At 50.5% G+C, this 23938-nt stretch overlaps 1 protein-coding gene across 5 annotated transcripts in view; it reads right to left on the bottom strand.

The window, feature by feature from the left end:
* ANK1 (ankyrin 1) overlaps window positions 1-16510 on the bottom strand; it is a 223849-nt gene extending 207339 nt beyond the window's left edge. For all 5 annotated transcript variants that reach the window (XM_053269374.1, XM_053269378.1, XM_053269375.1 and 2 more), the window contains exon 1: window positions 15887-16510. In XM_053269374.1, the coding sequence (XP_053125349.1) occupies window positions 15887-16012 (126 nt within the window). In that variant the 5' untranslated portion in view covers window positions 16013-16510. The remainder of the gene's footprint in view (window positions 1-15886) is intronic.
* Window positions 16511-23938: the final 7428 nt, after the last annotated feature.

Raw genomic sequence — 23938 nt, 5'->3', positions numbered from 1 at the left:
CCCTGGCAGCTCCAAGTAGGACAGTGGTAGGTTTCTGCCCGGAGGCCAGTCAGAGTAGACAATATTGAGCTAGAATTAGACCAATGGTCTAATTCAGTAGACGGCAGATTCTTAAGTGGGGATGGAGCCACAGCCCAGTGGAAGAGCATCTGCTGAGCATGCAGAAAGCCCCAGGTTCAGTCCCTGGCAGCACCTCTCCGTAGGGCTGGGAGAGACTCCTGCCTGAAGCCCTGGAGAGCCACTGCCAGGCAGTGCAGACAATCCTAAGCTAGACAGCCCGATGTTCTGACTTGGCATAAGGCAGCTTCCCGTGTCCCTTTGAGAGATGCCGCTTGCAACATTTGCAGGGGTCAGATCAGTCCCAAAGAGTGATACCAAAAGCAGCAGGGGAGCATATTGCCACCCTGCTGGCACCCCAATCATCGGCCACTTGAGGCAACTGGCTCGCCTTGCCTCACAAAAGGGACGCCCAGCCTGGATCTCGGTGACAGCCATAGCACACAGACCTGGGCACCAGACACGCTCAGCCACAACGGTCCAAATAAGGACCCCAAAACCCTGATTTGTGAAGAAAGAGCAAGAAGGCACTTGCAACTGTCTGGAACCCTTCAGAGGATCTAATTGGACACTCTGCCAAGGAGAACACAATGCCAAAGCCTGACCTTGGTTGATTCCCCTAAGGAGCCAGCCTAAAATAACCATTTCGGAAACACCTCTGGGTGCAAATCTGCTTGGAAGAATTTATTCTGTGCCAGGGAAGCAGAATCTCTCCAAGTTCCACATCACCTTCACAATGCCCTCCGAAAAGCGGGTCTTGTCATCCCCTTTCACCAACATCTACACTCACAAGCTGTTCATAATTTTAATAAGGGCTCCCTAGTAACGACGTTTATCATGGGTGCCAGCAGCTATAAGCTGAACCTATGGAGAGATCTGCTGAGCCTCACAAATCATGCCAGAACCCATTGCATGCATTTAATTTCTACGAAGCAGGAGGAAGCCTCGCACACTCCCTCCAGCTGGGTTGAAGCCCATCTCCAAAGAGCTGCTCGCCTGGTTAGGAGCGACCTGAGTACTAGGGGTTGGCAGAAAGGCTCAGACGCCCACTGCCGCTCCCCTTTGATGGCTGCTTGCCATTCTTGGTTTATTTATATAATTCCATCAATGTGCATGGCAAGCCACCTAATGGCACAGTGGGAAAATGGCTTGACTAGCAAGCCAGAGGTTGCCAGTTCAAATCCCTGCTGGTATGTTTCCCAGACTATGGGAAACACCTATATCAGGCAGCAGCGATCTAGGAAGATGCTGAAAGGTATCATTTCATACTGCACGGGAGATGGCAATGGTACACCCCTCCTGTATTCTACCAAAGACAACCACAGGGCTCTGTGGTCGCCAGGAGTCGACACCGACTCAACAGCACATTTTGCTTTATGTGCAAGGCGCAAAGTGAAGATGACAGGTGAGCACAAGAGACTCACACACAGGAAGCTGCCTTATATAGAGTTAGACCATTGATCCATCGACCACCCACCACTAGACCAGCTCTCCTCCCTAAAAATGGAGGCAAGAATGGCAGGGAAGCAGAGATGAGACTGAACTGGGGAAGAAGATGGGAATGTTTCCTTCCTTTAGTCATAGGTTAACAGCGTATGCAGAGCTGGAGGTTAGGCAAAGGCGTATCTATCTAGATATCTATCTGTCTATTTATTACATTTATATCCCACTCTTTCTCCAAGGAGCCCAGAGCATTGTCCATAGCTATGTGGACAATAACCCTGTGAGGTAGGTTAGGCTGAGAGAGAACTGACTGGATCAGAGTCATTCAGTGAGTTTGGTGGCTGAACAGGGATTCGAACCCAGGTCTCCCTGGTCCTAGTCCAACTCTCTAACCATTACACCATGCAGGCTTCATAGAAAAGGTAGGCTTTGGAGGAAATAAGAGGTGCAGCTTCAGGCATGCATGCTGGGAAGTGGTTCTGGGCACTTGGAACAACAAGGGCAGAGTTGTACAAGGGAGGAGGAGAGTCCTTAGGACAGCCAAGGGCAGTGAGCCGTGTGAGCAGAGACAGGGACGCATCAGGATGGTAGAGCAGAGAGCTCAAGGGAACAAGGACAGAGAGAACTCTGCAAGCCTGGACAGCTTGACACACCCAGTCCTCCAGGAAATCATGCAATCTCCTACAAATTTTGTTTTCCTTTTGTATGGCCTTGCAAACACAATCAAAACAAACAGCACCATTTAGTAGCCTGCCAGCCAAGACACAACCCTGTAAGTCATTTGTGACATTAAAATGACCTAGAAAGAAGAGAACCACCTCTGTTCCAGATGAGAGACAATTCTCTGACAGCCAACCTGGCAAGGGTCTGTTTACAAACCAGTAAATAGACTGTAAAATATTCCAGGGACAACCATGACAGCAGTGATCGCCACTATTTTTCAAGCAGGGGCCGCTTTGGCAAAACAAAAAACATTTTAAAAACTAAATATGAGAGCCATTTCTCTCTCTGACAGAGATTCCCAAATGTTGTGGACTACAATTCCCATAATCTCAGGCAGCATGGTGTAGTGGTTAGAGTGCTGGACTAGGACCAGGGAGACCCAAGTTCAAATCCCCATTCAGCCATGATACTAGCTGGGTGACTCTGGGCCAGTCACTTCTCTCTCAGCCTAACCTACTTCACAGGGTTGTTGTGAGGAGAAACTCAAGTATGTAGTACACCGCTCTGAGCTCCTTTGAGGAAGAGTGGGATATAAACGTAATCATCAGCATCAGCATCATCAGCATCATCTCCAAGCAAAAGCCATTGCAGCTGGGGATTCTGGGAGCTGTAGTCAACAACATTTGGGAATGCCTGTTAGAGGAAACACTGGTGCTGACCTCTGTACAGTACTGCACTTTTCATAGTGAAGGGAGGGTCCTTTAAGAGAGAGAGCTGCCTCTTAAGAGCTCTCGGCTCGGAGGAGAGGCTTGGGAAGAGCTACACTTCCCAGCATTCTGGGCAAACCTTCCAAGATGGTGAAGCAGCTCAAAAGGGCTCCCTTGCCCTTAAAGGAGCCCCCACACACACACAACTGCTGGGCACTAGGGAAGTGCACAAGCAGGTTCGGGGGCCCGTAAAAGGGCCTCCGGACCAGTTCGAACATTGCCCGGCTCGAGGGTTCAATGGTGGGGCGGGGGTTGGCTTTAAGGCAATGTGCACAATCCCAGATGCTACTTCCAGATAACTTCGGAGCAGGGTAGCAGGGAGGTACGCTGCCGCTCTGACGGGCTTTTAGCGAGATGTGCGCCAGCGGGGGAAGTGCATCCTCCCCCGCCCTTAAAGCCACCCCCACCCCACCATCAAACCGGCCCCCACCGGTTCCGTGCACATGCCTACTGGGCACAGCACTGCACTGCACATTGGTAGTCTCCATGCCGCCAGGAGAACTACACAGTGTATTCTGCTTCAGCCAAAGCTTCACATAGGCCCATTAAACAATTACTCAGGGAGCAACACATAGGGCTGATGGCCTGCAATCCTTACAGTGAAAGGCACTGGGCTATTCATTTCCTTGGCAAGAAGAGTGTATTGAGACCTATGGTATTTCTTTAATGCAGTGCCTGTCTTTAAGGTAACAGCACCCCCAGAAGCAACGAAAATGCCCTCCTACAGCCAGTTGCAAAAACTCAGGCTTTTGTCTTCTCCCCAGCTGCATTCCATCTTCAAAATAGTTTTCTCTCCTGCTATAATACGCAGGCCTCATTTCTCAACCTGGCTAATAGGTGCACCCAATTAGCTAGTAGCCATCAGTTATCAAAAGTCATTAAGCAAATATATCCTTTCTGATAAAGGGGGACTACTTGTGTGCCTCTCTGCACACTTCCCTGCTAAACCCCACACAAAACTCCTTTGATATCTGTTAGCAAACTCCTGCTCACAAAGCTCCAGGTAGCAAAGCTCCCCTGGAGGTTTTACAGACAGGGCTCTATGCTGAGGGGTATCCGAGGAGCGAATCTACTTCACAACAGATTTGAGACAGTTTAATTCAGGTGGTTAGGTGGAGAATTCACATAGCCCTCGGCTGCTCCCCTATGCACATCAAAGACAAGTGTCAGAGCTTAGCAGAAACATTGAGGGGTTTTTCAAAAGCTGCTGGAAATAGAGGATAATTTTAAGTTGGACATACCTCGGGCTATGCCAGAATTCGCTACCTCCTTTTGGGGAAAAACAAAGCCTTGTCTGTCCTGGTCCCTGACAGCCCACAGGGAGGTCGGATTAAATCCAGCGAATATGTGGACTGGCACATTCCAATCAGGAGTGGATTTGGGGGGAAAGCCCTGTCTGTAAAACCTCCATGTCTAAGCCTTGTTTTCTCAAGAGCTGCTTCCAAACTGAGCAACCTCAGGAATGTGACCCCTTTTACAAGCTGTGCGACACACCTGCAGCGAAACCCCACCCACCATCTCTCTGGGCACTGAAACCGAAACCCCCTAGCTGGCCCCAAACCAAATCCTAGAAAAGACTAGCCCGAACAAACTTATCTTGTCCTCCCCCCCACATACACACCATTTTGTTTTCTTGTTGATTGATTTACTTCCTTGCTTGCCTTATTCTTTAGGAAAGAAAAAGGGTTGCTGCCTCCCCTGGTTTGGCCTTGACTTTCCTGGGTCCCCCAGGGAACTGTACTGGGACCAGTACTGATTTATAATCCTTTGTTCATAAATGATCTAGAAGCAGGGGTAAGCAGTGAAGTGACCAAATTTGCAGATGACACTAAACTTTTAGGGTAGTGAAATCCAAAACAGATTGTTAGGACTTCCAAAAGGATATCGCCAAACTGGGTGAGTGGGCGACAAAATGGCAAATTCGCTTCAATGTAAGCAAGTGTAAAGTGATGCATATTGGGGCAAAAAAACCCCAAATTTATATATATATATATATTGATGGGGTCGGTGCTGTTGGTCACTGGCCAGGAAAGAGATCTGTGAAAAGGGCAAATTCCATGCTAGGGATCATTAGGAAAGGGACTGAAAATCAAAATGCTAATGTTATAATGCTCTTATACAAATCTATGATGCGGCCAGATTTGGAGTACTACGTACAGTGCTGTATCTTAAGAAGGATATTGTAGAACTGGAAAAAATGCAGAAGAAGGCAGCCAAGATGATCAGGGGCCTGGAGCATGTTCCTTGCAAGGCAAAGCTACAAAACCTGGGGCTTTTTACTTTAGGAAAAAGACGACTGAGGGGAGACATGACAGAGGGGTATAAAATTATGCATGGAGTAGAGTGGACAGAGAGAAATTTTTCTCCCTCTGTCACAACACTAGAACCAAGAGTCATCCCATGAAACTGAAGGCCAGGAAATTTAGGACCAAAAGAAAGGAAGAAAGAAACTACTTTTTCACACAGTGCTTCATTTATCTATGGAAATCTCTGACACAGGATGTGTTGATGGCCACTAGCTTGGATGGCTTTAAAAGGGGCTTAGACAAATTCATGAAGAACAGGTCTATCTATGGCTGCTAGTCCTCATGACTACAGCCGCAGAGGCAAGATGCCTCTAAATCCCAGTTGCAGGGGAGCAACAGCTAGAGGAAGGGCATGCCCTCACCTCTTGCCTGTGAGCTTCTCAGAGGCATCTGGTGGGCCATTGTGTGAATCAGAATGCTGGACTAGACAGCCCTTGGGCCTGATCCAGCAGGGCTGTTCTTATGTTTTTATCCTAGTCCATTAAGAAACCATCTTTTTCTACTCACAAAGCAAAAGAAGGCTGTGTGTATTCTGCAGTTGCACAGTGAGAGCATTTGAACGTGAAATGGTGTCAATGGCCCAGAGATAGTCAGGTGTTCGGCCGTATATAAATTAGATAGATAGATAGATAGATAGATAGATAGATAGATAGATAGATAGATAGATAGATAGACAGACCGAAGAAAGCAAACCTGCTATTACACTATGTTCTGAGGAAGAGTTTGCTCCTTTCCTGCCTTGTACAGCACCTAGCTCAACATTAGGCACCTTCATACTTTGTAAACAGCAACAATGAAACTGCAGCCGAGCTAAGCGCAGGTATTCTATTCCTCATGCAATCATCAGAAACACAGTCGCTATCATCCGATTGTTCAGAGAGTGACCATAAAACAATCCTGCACCAAGTCAAAACCAGACTCGACCACTTGTCTACGTTATGCTAATTAAGCACATCTGCATGTATGTGCTTAACGATTCTACTTCTGTTAGTCAAAGGGAGAGGCAGAAAGTGATGCGGGCCACCCATGCTTTCAATGCTTAAAATCTTCTCTATCGTTCTGAGATCCCAATAGGCTTCCTAAAGCTTCCAAGGCTATCTCCACAGCTTATGGACCTTGCTCTTTTTATTTAAAAAAAGTAGTTTGCAATTGTGATTTTCAATGTGCTGTACTAATTACTAGCTTATACTGCACAAAATACACACAACTTTCAGCACCTAAAGATTGTGCCATCGAGTCGGTGTTAGCTCCTGGTGACCACAGAGCCATTTACCATTGCCTCCTCCCATGCAGTATGAGATGATGCCTTTCAGCACCTTCCTGTATCGCTGCTGCCCGATAGAGGTGTTTCCCATGGTCTGGGAAACATACCAGCAGGGATTCGAACTGACAGCCTCTTGCTCCCTAGGCAAGTTGCTTCCCTAAAACCAGGGATACAATAGCACGCACACTCATCAGCACTCTCGCCATAGGGACATAGAAAGCTGCCTTGTATTGAATCAGACCATTGATTCATCTAGCTCGGTATTATCTACTCTGACTGGCAGTGGCTCTCCAAAGTTTCCGGCACGGGTCTCCCTAAGCCCTAGTTGGAGAAGCCAAAGATTGAACTGGGACCTTCTGCATGCAAAGCAGATGCTCTACCACTGAGCTACAGCTCCATCCCCTAAATGGAATATCTTATAGCACTTGTGCACAGTCTCCCATCCAAATGCAAACCAAGGCAGACCCTTCTTAGCAAATTGGGAAATTCATGCTCATGATTACAAGACCAGCTCCCCCATCACTTCTTTCGGACCTGGTACAGAACAAATTCACATCACTGTTTGCATGAGCTTAACCCAGCCCCCAGCTTCTAAGCCATTCTAGCTGTTCCCTAAGATCACAAGGACTAGGAACATGATTTCCTATTTGCTTTTTAAAAAAAAAAAAAACACAAAAAAAAAACTGTGGCTCCCAGGATTCAGTACAGGCTGCAGATTGGAATAGGCTTCTTTCTTCTATTTCAAAAGAGAATAGCAACCACGCAGATTTCTGAACCCACTGAGAACCCAAGGAGAGGTCTGTCAGATTTGATGGGCAGGAGGGAGCAGAAAGAAGCATTCCCACCTCTTCCCTCAGCCCACTCCCCTCTCTCACACCCTCCACTGAAGTCTGGGGACCCAAGATTGAGAACCCCTGCTGTAGATAGCGAAGCATCCAGGGCCAGAGCTAGGTCTGCTAAACCTACAGGCCTTGGGAAGGAGAACAGAATGAGAACCACCATGTCCGTGCCTGGGCTCTTAGGCTGAAGAGGGTGAGGGCCATTGCTACTCAGTGCAGTGTAAAACATTTGTCCCAAGGGCATGCCCTCCAGTGTCCCCTCTAACAGGCATTCCCAGATGTTGCTGACTACAACGCCCAGGATCCCCAGCAGGATTGGCTGTAGTTTGGGGATTATGGGAGTCGTAGTCAACAACATCTGGGAATCCCTGTTAGAGGGAACACTGATGCCTTCATCTCTTGCCTGTGGGCTCCCCAGAGGCATCTGGTGGGCCACTGTGTGAAACAGGATGCTGGACTAGAGAGGCCTTGAGCCTGATTCACCAGGGCTGCTCTTATGTCCTAGTATCTGTGGGTCAGGCTGGGAAGACTGGAGAGTAGGGTTGCCATGTCCCCTGGAATTTAGGGTGGCCCCCGGTGGCTCCACCACCCAGATGCTAAACGCCACCCGAATTTACAGGGATTTCAAATGTGTGGCCCGGATTTTACTCTGGAACCGATCGCATGGTAGGACAGAGGAGGAGGGGGGAAAGTATACCAATATGTCAAATAAATAAATAAAATGCAAATTAGTTTCCACATAATTTGCATGATATGCAAATTAGGCCACCCAGATTTGGGAAACTTGAATATGGCAACCCAGCCCTGGAGCCTCCAAGAGCCACTGCCGGTCAGTGTAGTCAGCACTGAGCTTGGTGGACCCAACCATGTGGCTTGATAGAAGGCAGTGGCCCAGGTTCCAATGCATTTTGGAGAGAGGATGATGTTGCAGGAGAGGGAGCTGCCACTGAGAAGCAGGATTCGTCTCCCTAGGAACACAGGAAAGCTGCCTGACACACAGTCATACCTTTGGCCCATTCAGCTCAGGACTGTCTGCTCTGACTGGCAGCGGCTCTCTAAGCTTTCAGGCAGGAGTCTCTGTCAGCCCAGCCTGGAGATGCTGCCAGGGATTGAAGCTGGAACGTTCTGCATGCAAAGCCAATGTTCTATCACTGAGGTATGACCCCATTCCCTAAGGGGAATGTTTTACATCAGACAGCGCTGTAAAATACCAAGGCAAACCCTACTTAGCAAAGGGGACAATTGATGCTTTCTACTGCAGGACCACCTAATAGTGCAGCGGGGAAATGCTTGACTAACAAGCAGAAGGTTGCTGGTTTGAATCCCCGCTGGTACTAAATCGGGCAGCAGTGATATAGGAAGATGCTGAATGGCATCATCTCATACTGTGTGGGAGGAGGCAATGGTAAACCCCTCCTGTAGTCTGCCAAAGACAACCACAGGGCTCTGTGGGCTCCAGGAGTCGAAATCGACTTTATGACACACTTTACCTTTACCTTACTACAAGATCAGCTCTCCTTCCTCTCAAAGGCCAGAGAGGTGCCTGCCTTACTCTGCCCCAAACAAAAGCCCTGCCTAGTTTCTGTTCCTTGGTCACATTAGTGCGTGACGAACTATCACCAGCTAGCTTTTAAGGACAGATGGGACAGAGATATGTTTTTCCATCCTTGGCCCTTTCCATATCAGCAGCAGCCTGTCAGCAAAACCCTATCGAAATTAGAAACCCACAATCTGGAGCCCGACTCGCTTGACAATGCAGCATTCCAGGTAAACAGAGGAATCCAAAAATAGTTTTCTGGCCACAGGCAGTTCCCAACAGGGGAGTTATCCAGCTGCTTAAAGGTAAAAGTAAAGTGTGCCGTCGAGTCAGTGTCGACTCCTGGCGACCACAGAGCCTTGTGGTTGTCTTTGGTAGAATACAGGAGGGGTCTGCCATTGCCTCCTCCCGCGCAGTATGAGATGATGCCTTTCAGCCTCTCTTATATCGCTGCTGCCTGATATCAGTACTAGCGGGGATTCAAATCAGCAGCCTCTGGCTTGGTAGTCAAGCATTTCCCCACTGCGCCACTTAAGGTGACTTATCCAGCTGTTTACGCAACTCAAAAATCCCAGCTCCTTTGGGGCTGTTCCCAGAAAGTCCCACAGCTGCAGGCCAAGCAACCAACTCTGATTTATTGATCCATTTCCACGATATACCTTCTGGGTGGGAAGCATTTGACAAGTTCATTATGCTGCACAGTATCCAAAAGAGGCTCAGGCTCTTTACATGCCCATTGTAGAGACAGGCAAAGGAGGCAGAGAGAACATGCAGATTAGCACCACCAGGTGAGTACCCACAGGTGGGCCAGACTGCTTCTATCTATGCCTCAGCTCTTACTAAAGTCCCCAAGTCCAGTCTTGAATGTACCAGCTAGGCAACACAAAGGCCTCAGGGAGGGTAGCTTTCCCCATCTGAACATGGTGAGAAATGGCACACGCCTAACTTCTAATGGTGTGGAGAAAGTGGATAGAGAGAAATTCTTCTCCCTCTCCCATAACACTAGAACCAGGGCTCATCCCATGAAACTGATTGCCAGGAAATCTAGGACCAACAAACGGAAGTACTTTTTCACACAACGCATAATCCACTTGTGGAATTCTCTGCCACAAGATGTGGTGACAGCCAACAACCTGGATGGCTTGAAAAGGGATTTGGATAACTTCATGGAGGAGAGGTCTATCAACAGCTACAGGCCACCTCCAGCCTCAAAGGCAGAATGCCTCTGAATATCAGTTGCAGGCGAGTAACAGCAGGAGAGAGGGCATGCCCTCCACTCCTGCCTGTGGCTTCCAGCGGCATTTGGTGGGCCACTGTATGAAACAGGGTACTGGACTAGATGGACCTTGAGCCTGATCCAGCAGGCTGTTCTTATGTTCACCCTACTTTTCAGATATTTTAAGGAAAGAAAGTCAGTCTTTCCAAAAATTCCCAGCCCTATCCAGAGATGCTGCCAGGGATTGAACCTGGGACCTTCTACATGCAAATATGCACAGGAACACACAAGAAGCTGCCATATACTGAGTCAGACCATTGGTCTATCTAGCTCAGTATTGTCTTCACGGACTGGTAGCGGCTTCTCCAAGGTTGCAGGCAGGAATCTCCCTCAACTCTGTCTTGGAGAAGCCAGGGAAGGAACTTGGAACCTTCTGCTCTTCCCAGAGCGGCTCCATCCCCTAAGGGGAATATCTTCCAGTGCTCACACTTCTAGTCTCCCATTCATATGCAACCAAGGTGGACCCTGCTTAGCTAAGGGGACAAGTCATGCCTGCTACCACCAGACCAGCTCTCCTCTCCCAAATGCAGATGGTCTTCCAATGGGTTATGGCTCCACCTCCTAACGGAAGTACCTTAGAGCAAGGATTCACAACGTTGGGTCCCCAGATGTTATTAGACTTCAACTCCCATAATTCCCAGCCCCAGTGGCCTTTGGTTGGGGATTATGGGAGCTGAAGTCCAATATCATCTGAGGACCCAATGCTGAGAATCCCTGCCTTAGAGCACTCACATGTAATCACCCATCCAAACGCAAACCAGAGCAGGCTTCACTTTGCAACGGAGACCATTCATGCTCACTACCACAAGACCGGCTTCTCCTCCCAATCTGAAGTATAATTCCAGGACAAATACAAAATGCAACAGAGAGTTAATTTACTTGCCAACTTTGTATGCCACCTGTCAGTCTGGCTGAGTACCCACAAAGTGACGGAATCCTGACATTTTTTTGTTATTCCACCTGCTCCAGTGTATCAGCTCAAGCACACTAACGCCTGAATGCAAGAGTTACTGCATGGGTACTCCACCTTGTTGAGATGTTGTGGAACTACAACTCCCATCACCCCCAGACACAATGGGGAGATGTTGGAGAACAACATCTGGGGACCCAAGGTTGAGAACCCCTGGGTTACTAAAAGGACTGCAACCAGTGTTCCCTCTAACAGAGATTCCCAGATGTTGTGGATGACAATTCCCATAATCCCCAAGCAAATGTCACTGCAGCTGGGGATTCTGGGAGTTGTAGTCAGCAACATCTGGGAATCCCTGTTAGAGGGAACACTGACTGCAACCCCATTTTAAATAAGAAACACCGAGAAATAATGACTGCATTCACATAACCATCCCACCCTCACCAACCCACATGTTGACATCAGCCCAAGCGGATTTCTTCATTGGTTCTGATCTAGCAAAAATCACACTTCCAATTCTCAAAACCCTGCAAAATCATTAAGAAGTGGGCTGAACCCAGAGCACTGTGGATTGTAATCTGAACAAGCATGAACACATTGCCAAGGCTGATAAAACCCATGCTAAACACATCACTGAAACCTTGGCTGTGCAAACCAGTCCTTTGCCCACAAAAGGAATGCAATGCAAAGAGGGAACTCAAGAAGCCCCCCAACCCTAGATCAAAGTTGCATCCTCCTTCTAAATGTGGCCACCTGGATACTTCACAGAAGCCCACAAGCTGGATTTGAAGACAACAACTTGGTTGCTGGGTATCTGTTACTGGGTGGTCAACAAAGGCCCGCTGTTCCTGAACGGGGACTCCGTTTTGCTATCCTGCCTTAGAGCAGCAGCTGATAAATCTCCTCTCCTCCGTGAGTCTATCTAATTATTTATTTAACATAATTTGTATGCCACCAAAAACTTACATCTCTTTAATTATTCTTTAGAGCCCTCTAGCTAGTGGCCATCACCACATCCTGTGGCAGTGAATTCCACAGGTTCATTGTGTGTTGTGTGATCACATACTTTCTCTCATCTGACCTGAATAAGCTGCCCATCCGTTCAACTGGATGACTCCAAGTTCTATCATTATCAGGAAATGAAGAAAAACTTCTCCCTGGTCACTTTCTCCACATCATTCATCATGTTAGAAACTTCGCCTTAGTCTATCCATGCAGAAAGAGCAGGCCAGTGCCTTTAACAAAAGTGGGGTTCTGCCAGTCACCCCCTCTCTAGCCCCATGGAATGAACTGGTAAAGCAGCAATATTTTCTTATTAAAAATACAAATAGACTTTCAGGAAAATCAGTCAGTGGAACTCCCAGCTACAAGACAGTGCCATGGACCGAACTTGAGAAGGCTAGATGTCTGAAGATTAATATGAAAGTGCCTGGAGAGTAATAAGGTTCATTACAGTATTCCATTAAGTAGAATGCCCCCTATCTCAGTCCAAAGGCATTGTGACTCGATATAGACTAGAGCAGGGCTGCTTAACTGGCCCTCCTGCAGATGTTGGCCTACAACTCCCATAATCCCTGACTACTGGTCACTGTGGCTGGGGGTTATGGGAGCTGTAGTCCCAAAACAATTGGCGAGCCAAAATTGGGCAGCCCGTGAATTAGAGCCATATGTTTTTAATGGCGGAATAATAGACAGATAATGTCAGTTTCCTCTGGAAGAAACTAACTAAGCTTACCTGTGCCATCTGAAGTTTCTGTGCATCTGCCTTTCATAAGGAGGAAACTTTGTGAATGAATCATGCAACCAGAAGCACCCTAGACCAGGGGCTCCCAAGCAAGGGTCCTCAGATTTTGGACTACAACTCCCATCATCCGCTGCCACAATGGCTGGGAATGATGAGAGTTGTAGTCCAACAACATCTGGAGATTCACGCTTGAGAGCTCCTGGTCTAGACTGCAGGGGTGTAGCCCTCTGCTTCTCCAACATGGTGATCGAACCCAGATGTTTTACGTTTTCAACCTGCATGTGATTTATCAGAGCAGGGTCCATAAAACAGGAAGCAAGAATTGATTATCTCTGTCGTACTTCACTTGATGTCTCACCATTTCTGCAGCCAAATGGTTTCAACAGACACCACTGAAGAGTGCTGTTGTGAAACAGAAACCATAGAAGCTCCGTCCGTGATGTTTGAACCAAGATGAACCCTTCACACATGCAAGTCACCACTAGACACTGCACAGACCAGGTGCACTGGCAAACGCCAGCATGACTAGAGATTCCAGATATTCTAGATCCTGGAGAGTGGGAACTCGTGCAGAGAAAACCCATTTCTACACCTCTCTCTATGTCCACTCTAAGCAAAGATTCTATAGTATAGCCACAGATGGTCACAAAAGTCCCTAGTCCACAGTAACTTTATTAGCCAGTCTGCTCACTCATACTTATGTTAGACATTGGTGGTGTTTGTCCAGAAACAGAAAGAAAAAATGAAAGGGGTGTGGGACAGCACATACACCTTCACAGAACTGGGACACAAATACATACAGAGAGAGAGAGAGAAAGAGAGAGAGAGAGAGGACTGAATTCAACAGCTGTCCCAACCCAGGAAATTTCATCCTTAAAAATTCCCTGACAGATTCAATCTCTTCTTACATAGCCTCCACAGGAAGATCAAAATCCAGCTAATCTTCTATTTGTCCACTATAACAACATTCCCAGTTGTACAAACTGCCTCCTTTGTTCACAGTGTCATATGCAAGCAGTTAAGTTACACAGAATTCCTGAATGCTCAGGAAAAGAAAGCAGGGGAAAGGATGTTATTGAGCAAGGAAATTACCATCTTAATGCTGATACGATTGGCAGACAAGGACCAGACTCCATGCGCTTACTGGGAAATGTCTATTTTTCCCCTTCCCCTCAAACATTCAGCCCAGGGAAGAGTTCTGTGCACTTCAGCAGTTCACACACCCCACCAAAGTCAGCCCAAGACAGTTTGGATTTCCTGCCTCAGATGCCAAATGACAACTCCACTTGGGCTAACCAACATGGGATACAACAATCCAACAGGACTACCTATAGTGGAGTGGGCCACAAAGCTCAAATCTCTCTCTCTCTCTCTCTCTCTCTCTCTCACTCACACACACACACACGCTTAATAGCACCTAAAATCTGCTACCTCATCTGGCCACATGTCTTTCTGCCACATTATGAATACAGGCTCGTCCTAATAAAGATCCCAAGGAAAGACAGACTACAACTTCCCTTGGCTGAGGTTTAAAAGAACAGCTGCAGGTTAGGAGAGAAAGGACCTCAAAGCTGTATGCCCAGCTTCTCTGCAATCCCCCGCTCAGCTCTCTCCCTGTGGACACCATATGCACCTATAAACAGCTCCTGTTTTCCCACTAACTAACCGTGCAAAAGAAGCACCTTTCAGTGGGGATTTTCTTTTTAGACTGTGAGCCCTTTGGGGACAGGGAACCATTTTTATTCTTCAGCATAAACTGTTTGGGGAACATTTATTGAAAAGTACTATATAAATATCTGACAGGTATTTGTTTGTTTGTTTGTTGACACTTCTTCCCTTCCCTTCCTCTAGGAAGTGCACATCTCTATCCATCAATGCTGGCCACAACCGCTCAGCCGGTAACTTCCAAGGGCAGTGACAGCCCACCTCTGGAGCACCAGATGCCAGGAGCAGAGAGCAAGGGAGAAACCTGACCTCCAGCCCTCATTTGGGAGCTCCCCAACAGCATCTGGCTGGTTGCCTGCCTGCTGATGGGCACAGACGACTGGGCCAGCTGGACCCTTGCTCTGGTCCAAAATGACCAGCCTTCTGGGCAGGGGTGTAGCTAGGGGAGAGGGGCCCCGTGTTCATCCCTCTCCCCAGCAGCCCCTCGGAATGAGGGAGATGATGAAGAAAATAGGGAGGGGTGGCGCTGGGGGCTCCACGTTCTTTGAACCCATCAGCTCAATGACAGGCGCACCCCTGCTTCTGGGCTTGCAGGCAGGCCAAAAGGGCAGCTGGTACAGACAGCTCCCCAGAGTAGGGCAAGAGAGGCCGACCCTTGGAAAAGCAGCAGCTGGAACGAGGAGACAAGCGCGGAGTCCCTGACATGGGCAAACCTTCCCCACCAGAAAAGCAAGCAAGTCTCCGGGTCTCATCCAAGCGCTGCCTAAGAAGCAGCGGCGCCAAGGGTCCCGCCGAAGGACTCCCTCCCTGGGACTGCTGCCCCAAGGCGGGCCTCTTCTGCTGCCTCCCAAGACAGAGTCCCTCCGCTCTTGAGTCCCCCGCCAGCGCACACCCCGGGTCTTCTCCCCTGGACCACCACAAACCCTTCAGGCCTTCTGAGAGGACAAGAAAGCGCTGGGAGCTGCTACTGCAGGCCAGGCCCGCCGGCGGTCACTGTCCGGAGGCCAGCGAAGCCTGGGGCACCTTCGGCCACTGGACAGCGGCGCAGAGGGAGACAAAAGCTGCCCCACACTTGATCTTTTTGTCCCAGCCGCCTAGCCCGCCTGCCTGCTGCTGGATCCAAAGGGCTGGCGCGCTTCGCCAGCCAACGGAGCCCGACGCCGCCTCCCGAGGGAGCCGCCCCGACACCGGAGAAACTTGCAATGCCACCGGAGGAGCAGCAAGGAGGGGGCGCGCGGGACAGTGGGCCCTCCAGGGGGAGGGGGCGCTCTCTCCGCCCCCCAGCCCCGCGGAGCGAGCCTCCCTCCACCACGTGCCCCGCAGCGGCAGCCCGGAGGGACCCCGGCCCAGCCAGCCGCCGCCGCCGCCTGCTGCTGCTGGTGCCCCCCGCGGCCCGCCTGGGCCCCCCTGCGCACCTTCTTCTTGCGGTCCCGCGAGCGGTTCCTGCGCTTGCGGTTGCTCTCCTCCTTCTCCTTCTGCTCCTGCAGGGCCTGCGCCTCGATGTCTTTGATCTTCTTGAGCTGCTTGGCCGCCTGAGCCATGGCGAGGAGGAGCGCGGCAGCGGCGGCGAGCAGCAAGAGCCAGCAGCGGCAGCGGGCGCCGCCAGTGCAGCAGCCGGCGGCGGAGACGGGCACGAGCCGGCAGCACCTGGAGAGGGAGCGGCGGCGAGGAGGAGCAGCAGCAGCAGCAGCAGCGAGGCTGGAGCGCCCCCCTCCCCGACGAGAAAGGCTGGAGGGGGGGGCCGGGCCGGCTCCCTACGCGGCGGCCAGAGCGCGGGGGGAGCCGCGCAGCATTGCCCCACGGGGCGGCCTGGGGACAGCGCGCCTTCCTGGCAGGGCGCTCGCTACGGCTGGAGAAGGGGCGCCCGCACTCCTCAGGGCCGGCTTCGCTGCGGCGTGCGCGGCAAGTCGGGCGGTTGCATGCCGGCTCCAAGGCTGCGGCGGTGGCGCTGCTGCTGCTGCTGCTCCCCGAGCTGCGCAGGCAGGCGGGCAGGAGGGCGCCTCCGCTGCTGCTGCTGCTGCTGCAGTCCTCCTCGCTGCTGCGGCGGCGGCGGCGGCGGCGGCGCGGCGTCTGCCCAGCTCCCGGGCACCCCGCGCGGCCGCTAGCCGAGCCGCAGCGGCCCGAGAGGAGGAGTAGGGGGGCTGGATCCGAAGCGACGCTGAGGAGAGCGAGCATTGCCCGCCCCCGAATCATGGGTCGCCTCGCCTGCCTCTCCGCCCGCCCCCCTCGATGCTCCGCTTGGCAAGGAGAGGTCGTCTCCTCCAGCCCTGCTTTGCAGTAGCTGGGAGCTCCTGGAGGGAGTAACTCTGAGCGGGTGCAGAGAGCGCCAGAATTCCCCACACGCAGGAGGAGTTGTGAGAAGGATACCGTCGTAGCAGGCCGAAGTGCGTCAGGTCCAGCAGCATCCTGCTTCCCCACCGTGGCCAAGCAGATGCCTCTATCCGCGAAGGACCCAGCGCCCTCCTTCTGGGACCCAGGTAGACTGCCTCTGTGCATGGAGGCTCTATAGCTAACACTGGCCATGGCAGTTAAGAATGTAAGAAACAGAAGGCCCCTGAGTCGGAGGCAACAATCTAGTCCAGCATTCCACTTCCAAACAGTGGCCAGTTGCTCCCGGGGAGTCTGCAGGCAAGGAGTAGCTTGTCCTGCATGCCCCCACCCACCCCCCACCCCCAATTCTCTGAATACTCCCTCCCTTAAATCTCATGCATGCAGTCATCAACTAGAGCCAGGGTTCCCAGATACTGTTGGGACTACAGATCCCACCACCCCCTGCCCTCAGTCATCGTGGCACAGGCTGATGGGATTTATAGTCCAACATCATCTAGGGACCCTAGTACTGGAACCTCTGAACTAGAACATTTGTGAGCAACTGCCCTCCCTCATAAACAGGAGTGATTACCTGATATTCCCTCCATGGGGACTGGGAGAGGTTCTTACAACCTCCATGCAGGCCCTGCATGGTCGCTATTTGCATTGCAGGGTAGGCTCTGGGACTGTGTAGCAGAAACAGGAAGGAAACAGCGGCTGCAGGGCAGGCAGCTTCGAATGAGAGTCCAGGCAGACGGTGTTTCTTTGCGTGTTACTCATTGGATCCCAGTTCCTCGGTCAGTCAGTCTGTTTATTTGTTTAGTCCTGGCCATAACAAAAACATTTAATTAGGTAATTAAGTAGTTAAAACAGTTAATCATGGAATCTGCTTGCCTGGGGCCACAAAAAGAATCCAGTCATCCCAGTCTGGCAACCACAACTCCCCCACCACCAGTTACTACTACTACTACTACTACTACTACGGATATTTATATACCACTTTTCAACAAAAGTTTCCAAAGTGGCCCAGAGAGAGAGAGAGAGAAATAAATAAAATGAATGAATGAATGAATAAGGATCTCTCTTCCCAAAAGTCTCATATTCTAAAAAAGAAACGTTATAAACCTCAGCAACAGCCACTGGAGGGATGCTGTGCTGGGGATGGATAGGGCCAGTTGCTCTCCCCCTGCTGAATATAAAAAGAATCACCATTTTCCAAAAGGTGCCCAGTTAGCAAGGATGTGATGAACTGGGATAACCACTGATTTACCTGTTACAAGGAACTAACAAATATGTGATGCAAGGAGTAGCTCTACTTGCTGTCAAAGCTTCACAGATAAGGAAAGATTTTGTGGGTTTTTCGGGAGCTGTTCATTCCTCCTGAACATTCCTCTTGATGTGTTCCTTTCCTCCTACCCGCCATTTGGATTGGCAGCAGCACAGTTTTCTCCTGGTCTCTTTATTATTATTTTTAATTCCAGGCAGCAGCTAGGTCGCTATTTGTAACCTTTGTCCAAATGGAATACCACTGCCTGTCCAGGGATCTCAGCCTTAGGTTCCCAGATTGTGGTTGGACTACAGCTCCCATCACCCCCCACCACAATGGCTTTTATTCTCAACCTTGGGTTCCTAGGTGTTGCTGGACTACAACTCCCATCATCCCCACCCACAATTGCCAACATCTAGAGTCCCAAGCTTGGGAATATTGGACTAGATCAGGCCTGCTCAACTTAGGCCCCCCCAGCTGTTTTTGGACTGCAACTCCCATAATCCCCAGCCACAGTGGCAAATAGCCAGGGATTATGGGAGTTGTAGGCCAACATCTGCAGGAGGGCCTAAGTTGAGCAGCCCTGGACTAGATGGACCGATGGTCTGACTCAGTCAAAGGCAGCATTGTATGTTTTGTGTGTCTTCTCATTCCCTAGCCTGGCCAACCTCTTCTTCCTTTTGGACAGCCTCAGGAATGTTTATGGAATCAGTAGATGCCATCATGCCAGAGAATGGGAGTAGGACATAACCTGGGGCAGACATGTGCCCCACAACTTTTCTCCAGTAGCAGAAGAACCGGGCAAAGAATAACCTTTCAAAGTGGTGATTCTCTTTATATTTAGCTGGGGGGAAGCAACCGGCCCTATCCATCCCCAGCACAGCAAGCCTCCAGTAGCTGCTGCTAGTGTTTACTTTGTGTTGCTTTATAGATTGTGAGCCCTATGGGGTTCAGGAGGTCCTCTTATTCTTTTTCTGTGTAAACAGTTTCAAGAACGTTTCAATTGAAAAGCATAAAATAATAATTATAATTAATAACAATAATAATTCTACTTAATTCACTAAGTAGCTTTGCACACCACCACCAACCCCAACAAGCAGGACAAGAACTTCCAGGAGGTCAAAGGCTTTTGTGCAGGCTGAAGTCTTGGCACATCTTAGTGGGCACATCCCAATTTTAAGAAAACACACACATCCTGCTGGGGGCAGTATGTAAAAGAAGTAATCCAAGGAGGTGCTTTTTCACAAAGCACGGATTTTAAGCATTGCAACCATGGAGAGGCAGTGTGGTGTGCTGGTTAGAAAGGGGCTGGGGCTGTAGCTCAGATGTAGAGAATCTGCTTTGCATGCAGAAGGTCCCAGCCTCCCAGATTCTGGAACATAGGAAGCTGCCTTTTACCATAAGTCACTCAGTATCGTCTCACAGTATCGTCTACAGTATCACTGTAGTATCGTCTCACTCAGTATCTCACTCAGTATCGTCTACACAGACTGGCAGTGGCTTCTCCAAGGTTGCAGGCAGGAATCTATCTCAACCCTATCTTGGAGATGCTGCCAGGAAGGGAACTTGGAACCTAGATGCTCTTCCCAGAGTGGCTCCATCACCTGAGGGGAATCTCTTGCAGTGCTCACACTTCTAGACTCCCTTTCATATGCAACCTGGGCAGACCCTGCTTAGCAAAGGGGACCGGTCATGCCTGCTGCCACAAGACCAGCTCTCTTCCCCTGGCAGCATCTCCAGGTAGGACTGGGAGAGACTCTTGCCCGGAGCCCTGGAGAGCTGCTGCCAATCATTGTAGAGAAAACACTGAGCTAGATGTCTGACACCTTTCTCTGTTCCTAATACTCAACTAGAGCTGGGGAGCTCTGGGTTTAGATCCCTGCTCAGAGATAAAGCCCGCTAGCCAGTAACTCTCAGCTTAACCTACCTCACAGGATTGTTGTGAGGATTCCATTATGGGGGGAAAGGAACCTTTTACACTGCTTTGACCTCTTTGGCGGAAGTGACTGATATAGCCAAGTCTATCGCATGGTGGCACATACAATGTGTGTCCTGCAAAGGGCACAACAGACTGCTTTTGCTCTGCTTTTTTTGCTGGAGACTGCAACAATGAGGGCCATGCCAAGCACCTGACAGGCTATCATATGTGGATCAGGCTCTTTGTTGACTTGTGGAATTCTCTGCCACAAGTTAGGGTGACGGCCAGCAGCCTGAATGGCTTGAAGAGGGTATGGATAACTTCATGGAGGAGAGGTCTATCAATGGCCAGCCTGGTGCAGTGGTTAGAGTGCTGGTCTAGGACCGGGGAGACCCGAGTTCAAATCCCCATTCAGCCATGAGACTTGCTGGGTGACTCTGGGTGACTTCTCTCTCAGCCTAACCGACTTCACAGGGTTGTTGCGAGGAGAAACTCAAGTATGTAGTACACCAGCGCCATTCTGGGCTCCTTGGAGGAAGAGCAAGATATAAAATGTAATAATAATAATAATAATGGCTACTAGTCAGAGGGCTATAGGCCACCTCCAGCTTCAAAGGCAGGCTGCCTCTGAATACCAGTTGCAGGGGAGTCACAGCAGGAGAGAGGGCATGCCCTCCACTGCTGCCTGTGGGCTTCCCAGCGGCATCTAGTGGGCCACTGTGTGAACAGGATGCTGGACTAGATGGGCTTCCTTGGGCCTGATCCAGCAGGGCTGTTCTTATGCCATCAAAACATCTTGAACTGGCAAGCCTACAGATAATTACCTGGGATTATGTGGGATGAGAACAGACCTGCCCAGGGTTGCTCTGTAAACCACTAGACCCTGCTGTTTATGCTGCTATATGCCCAAGCTGGGAAAAGAAGCAGAGAGCGGGCAGGGACAGGGCCACAGCACAGTGGAAGAATGTCTGCTTTGCAAGCAGAAGGTCCCAAATTCAATCCCCGGCAGGTAAGGCTGGAAGAGACTCCTGCCTGAAACCCTGGAGAGCCACTGCCAGTCAGTGTCCAGGGCTAGATCCGCAGTAGAGCGCATGCTTTGTAGGCAGAACACGCCTGATTCCAGGCCTCTGGCTGCAATTCTGGGGAGCTGCTGCCAGCCAGTCAGTGTAGACAATATGAGCTCGATGGGCAGGGGCAGCCCAAGGTACCACAGAGGCTTGGGTGCCGAATGCTGCCTTGACCCATGCCTCCGGTGGAGGTCGCCCCGCTTCCAAAACCAACCTTTGCAGGCTCTGAAAGTGGCACAGAAGGCAGGGAGGAGGGAAGGTTGCCTGCAGCCTCCTTTTCTCTGTGTGGTTCTTGCCAGCTTTGCAATAAGTGTTTTGCACTCTTTGCAAAGTTTGTGAGGGTCAAAGGTTGGTTCTGAAAATCTTCTCCAATGATGATGGGAGGCATCTCCCGCCCCCCATCACCACCCTCTTTGCTGGCAACTGCCTCACTATGCCTCATGAAAGAGCAGCCCCCAAACCAAGGGAGGGCAGCTTCCTATGAGAAAATCCATTCTGGTTTGCAAAAGCCAAGCCTTCTGGCCCCTTGTGCACAGGGCACAGCCTCGCCTGCATCTGTTCCCTTCTGTGTGGGGTGTGCCCCGCCGATACACTTCCTGCTTGTTGTGTAACCTGGCTTTTGGAACAGATCCCTTGCCTTGGGGGGAAGCTTCAAACAGCCCCTCTGCACAGTTTCATTTGGGGGAAATAATGAATCATAAGTTATTCCTTGTCACGAAAGCCTTGGCTGAAGCGTGTGTGCCCCATGAGCAGAAAATAATATTCCAGGAGGAGCCAACTGGCAAAGGTGCGGCTTCGTTTTCACAGCCTTTCTTCAGAAGAACATAAGAAAAAGCCCTGCTAGGTCAGGCCAACCACCCATCCAGTCCAGCAGCCCAGGTGCATCTGAGAAGCCCACAAGTGGGGGGGGGAGCGGGCAATGCCCCCTTCCCGTTGGTGTTCCCTAGCACCTGGTGTTCAGGGACATGATGCCTCTGATCCTGAAGGAAATATGCAGCTGTCCAGGCTAGTAGGCATTGATAGCCTTATCCTCTTTAATTTGTCTACTCCACTTTTAATGCTGTCTAGATTGGTGGCCATCACCACATCAAGTGGCAGTGACTGTCCTGGGTGGTGTGGTCACTCCTGGCCCGCACTGCACCGGGAAGCCAAGTGTGATTATGAGCTGTGCCGGGTGCTTTTAGAGACAGAAGGGGGAGTGGGGAAAGAAAAATGTGGGAAGGGAATATTTTAAGTTGTGTGTTGAAATGTTTCTGCTACTGCATATTTGTATAAATATACCCCACATGTTAAAAATACAGACTCTCTCTCTCTGTGTCGCAGGGGATGATGCTTAACTTGCAGCAGGGGAGGGGGGGCTCCAAAGGCCTTTAGGTCCAGGCTGCAAAATTACCTAAGTGGAACATAGGAAGCTGCCATATGCTGAATCAGACCCTTGGTCCATCTAGCTCAGTATTATCTTCACAGACTGGGAGCAGCTTCTCCAAGGTGGCAGGCAGGAATCTCTCTCAGCCCAATCTTGGAGATGCTGCCAGGGAGGGAACTTGGAAGCCAGCTCCATCCCCTGAGGGGAATATCTTACAGTGCTCACACATCCAGTCTCCCCTTCATATGCAACGGCGGGGGGGGGGGGGGGACTGCTTAACTAAGAGGACAAGTCATGCTTGCTACCACAAGACCAGCTCACCTCTCATGCACCTTTGCCCCCCCACCGCCCCCCCCCCAGAAGCAGAAGGGGTTGCAGCTGCCCTCAGGAGTCTCCTTCAAGCAGAGGATTTTCCCGCTCTTTTTGCTCAAGCCCCCCCTCCCCCCCCCCCCCGAGTTCCGTTCCTTCAGCCCACCTGCTTGTTTCTCGGAGCCCACAAAGATTCCCTTCCATGGGCTTACATGGGGGCAGCTCTGGAGAGTTGTCCTCCCCTGCCCCACCCCCAGGTTCTTGTTTTCTTCAGGTTTTTGGAACTGCATTATCTGCGGCTCAGCCCGAGTCTTCTGGTGCACCTTGCTTGTCTGCAGGCACTCTGGTTCTCCGTCCATAAGGCTTCCAAATTTCAGCACTTTGGGAAATCGTACTTAGTCGCCCTTATGGCAGCACATCCCAAATTTGATAGCTGAGCAACATTTTTAAAAATGAGAAAAGGATACAAACTTCATCCCTATCTCCATTTTTTTTTAAAGCCCCACCACCACCACCTTTTGGAGAGTGAGAGGATTTTCCTACTTTTAGGAGGACCCCACCTGTGTATTCACATGGCATGGTTCTGCATCTGCTTCCCAGTGGAAGAAGGTACGCCCGGAACCAGGGATGTCACTATAATTGAGCTGATGGGTTCAAAGAACCCGGGGGCCCCGAACTCATGAGGGCCCCCCTGCTCCACCCCTCTCTATTTTCTTCATTATCTTCCTCACTCCGAGCACAGGCCTCCTCTCCTCTAGCTAGCTACACCCCTGCCCAGAGCCAGGTAGAGAGGAAACAGTGTCAGGGCTCACCCATACCAGGACACAGACGCTGAGGTGTGGGGTCCTCCTCTGGAAAAGAGGAGGGTCAGGAGGAACCCTGCTGTGTCTTGCAGCACAGGCAGAGACCCCACAGAGGCGGCAGCTCTGAGGGTCAGTCGGACCTTGCCTCTTCCTCAGATATCTCATGTGAGGAAGCCAAGATATCTGGAAGCATGGGAAAGGTCTCAGGACAATAGATGCCCTACCTTCAGGGTGGGAAAGTCTGTGTATGGACCTGGAGCTGGTTCTCCACCAGTCATGTGGACCAGCAGAGAGATCAATAACCTCAGATCATTGCAGCCTGAAGGTACCAGGAGGGCAGAATCCCTTAATGCACATTTTCCCTTCTAGGGGTGCCCACTGGTGCAGGACTGCCTCTGGAGGGAGGCACACAGTCAGGCAAGACAGC

Source organism: Hemicordylus capensis, chromosome 8 (genome assembly GCF_027244095.1).
Source record: "Hemicordylus capensis ecotype Gifberg chromosome 8, rHemCap1.1.pri, whole genome shotgun sequence".
NCBI classification, from domain to species: Eukaryota; Metazoa; Chordata; class Lepidosauria; order Squamata; family Cordylidae; genus Hemicordylus; species Hemicordylus capensis.
This window is presented reverse-complemented; position numbering and strand designations above follow the sequence as displayed.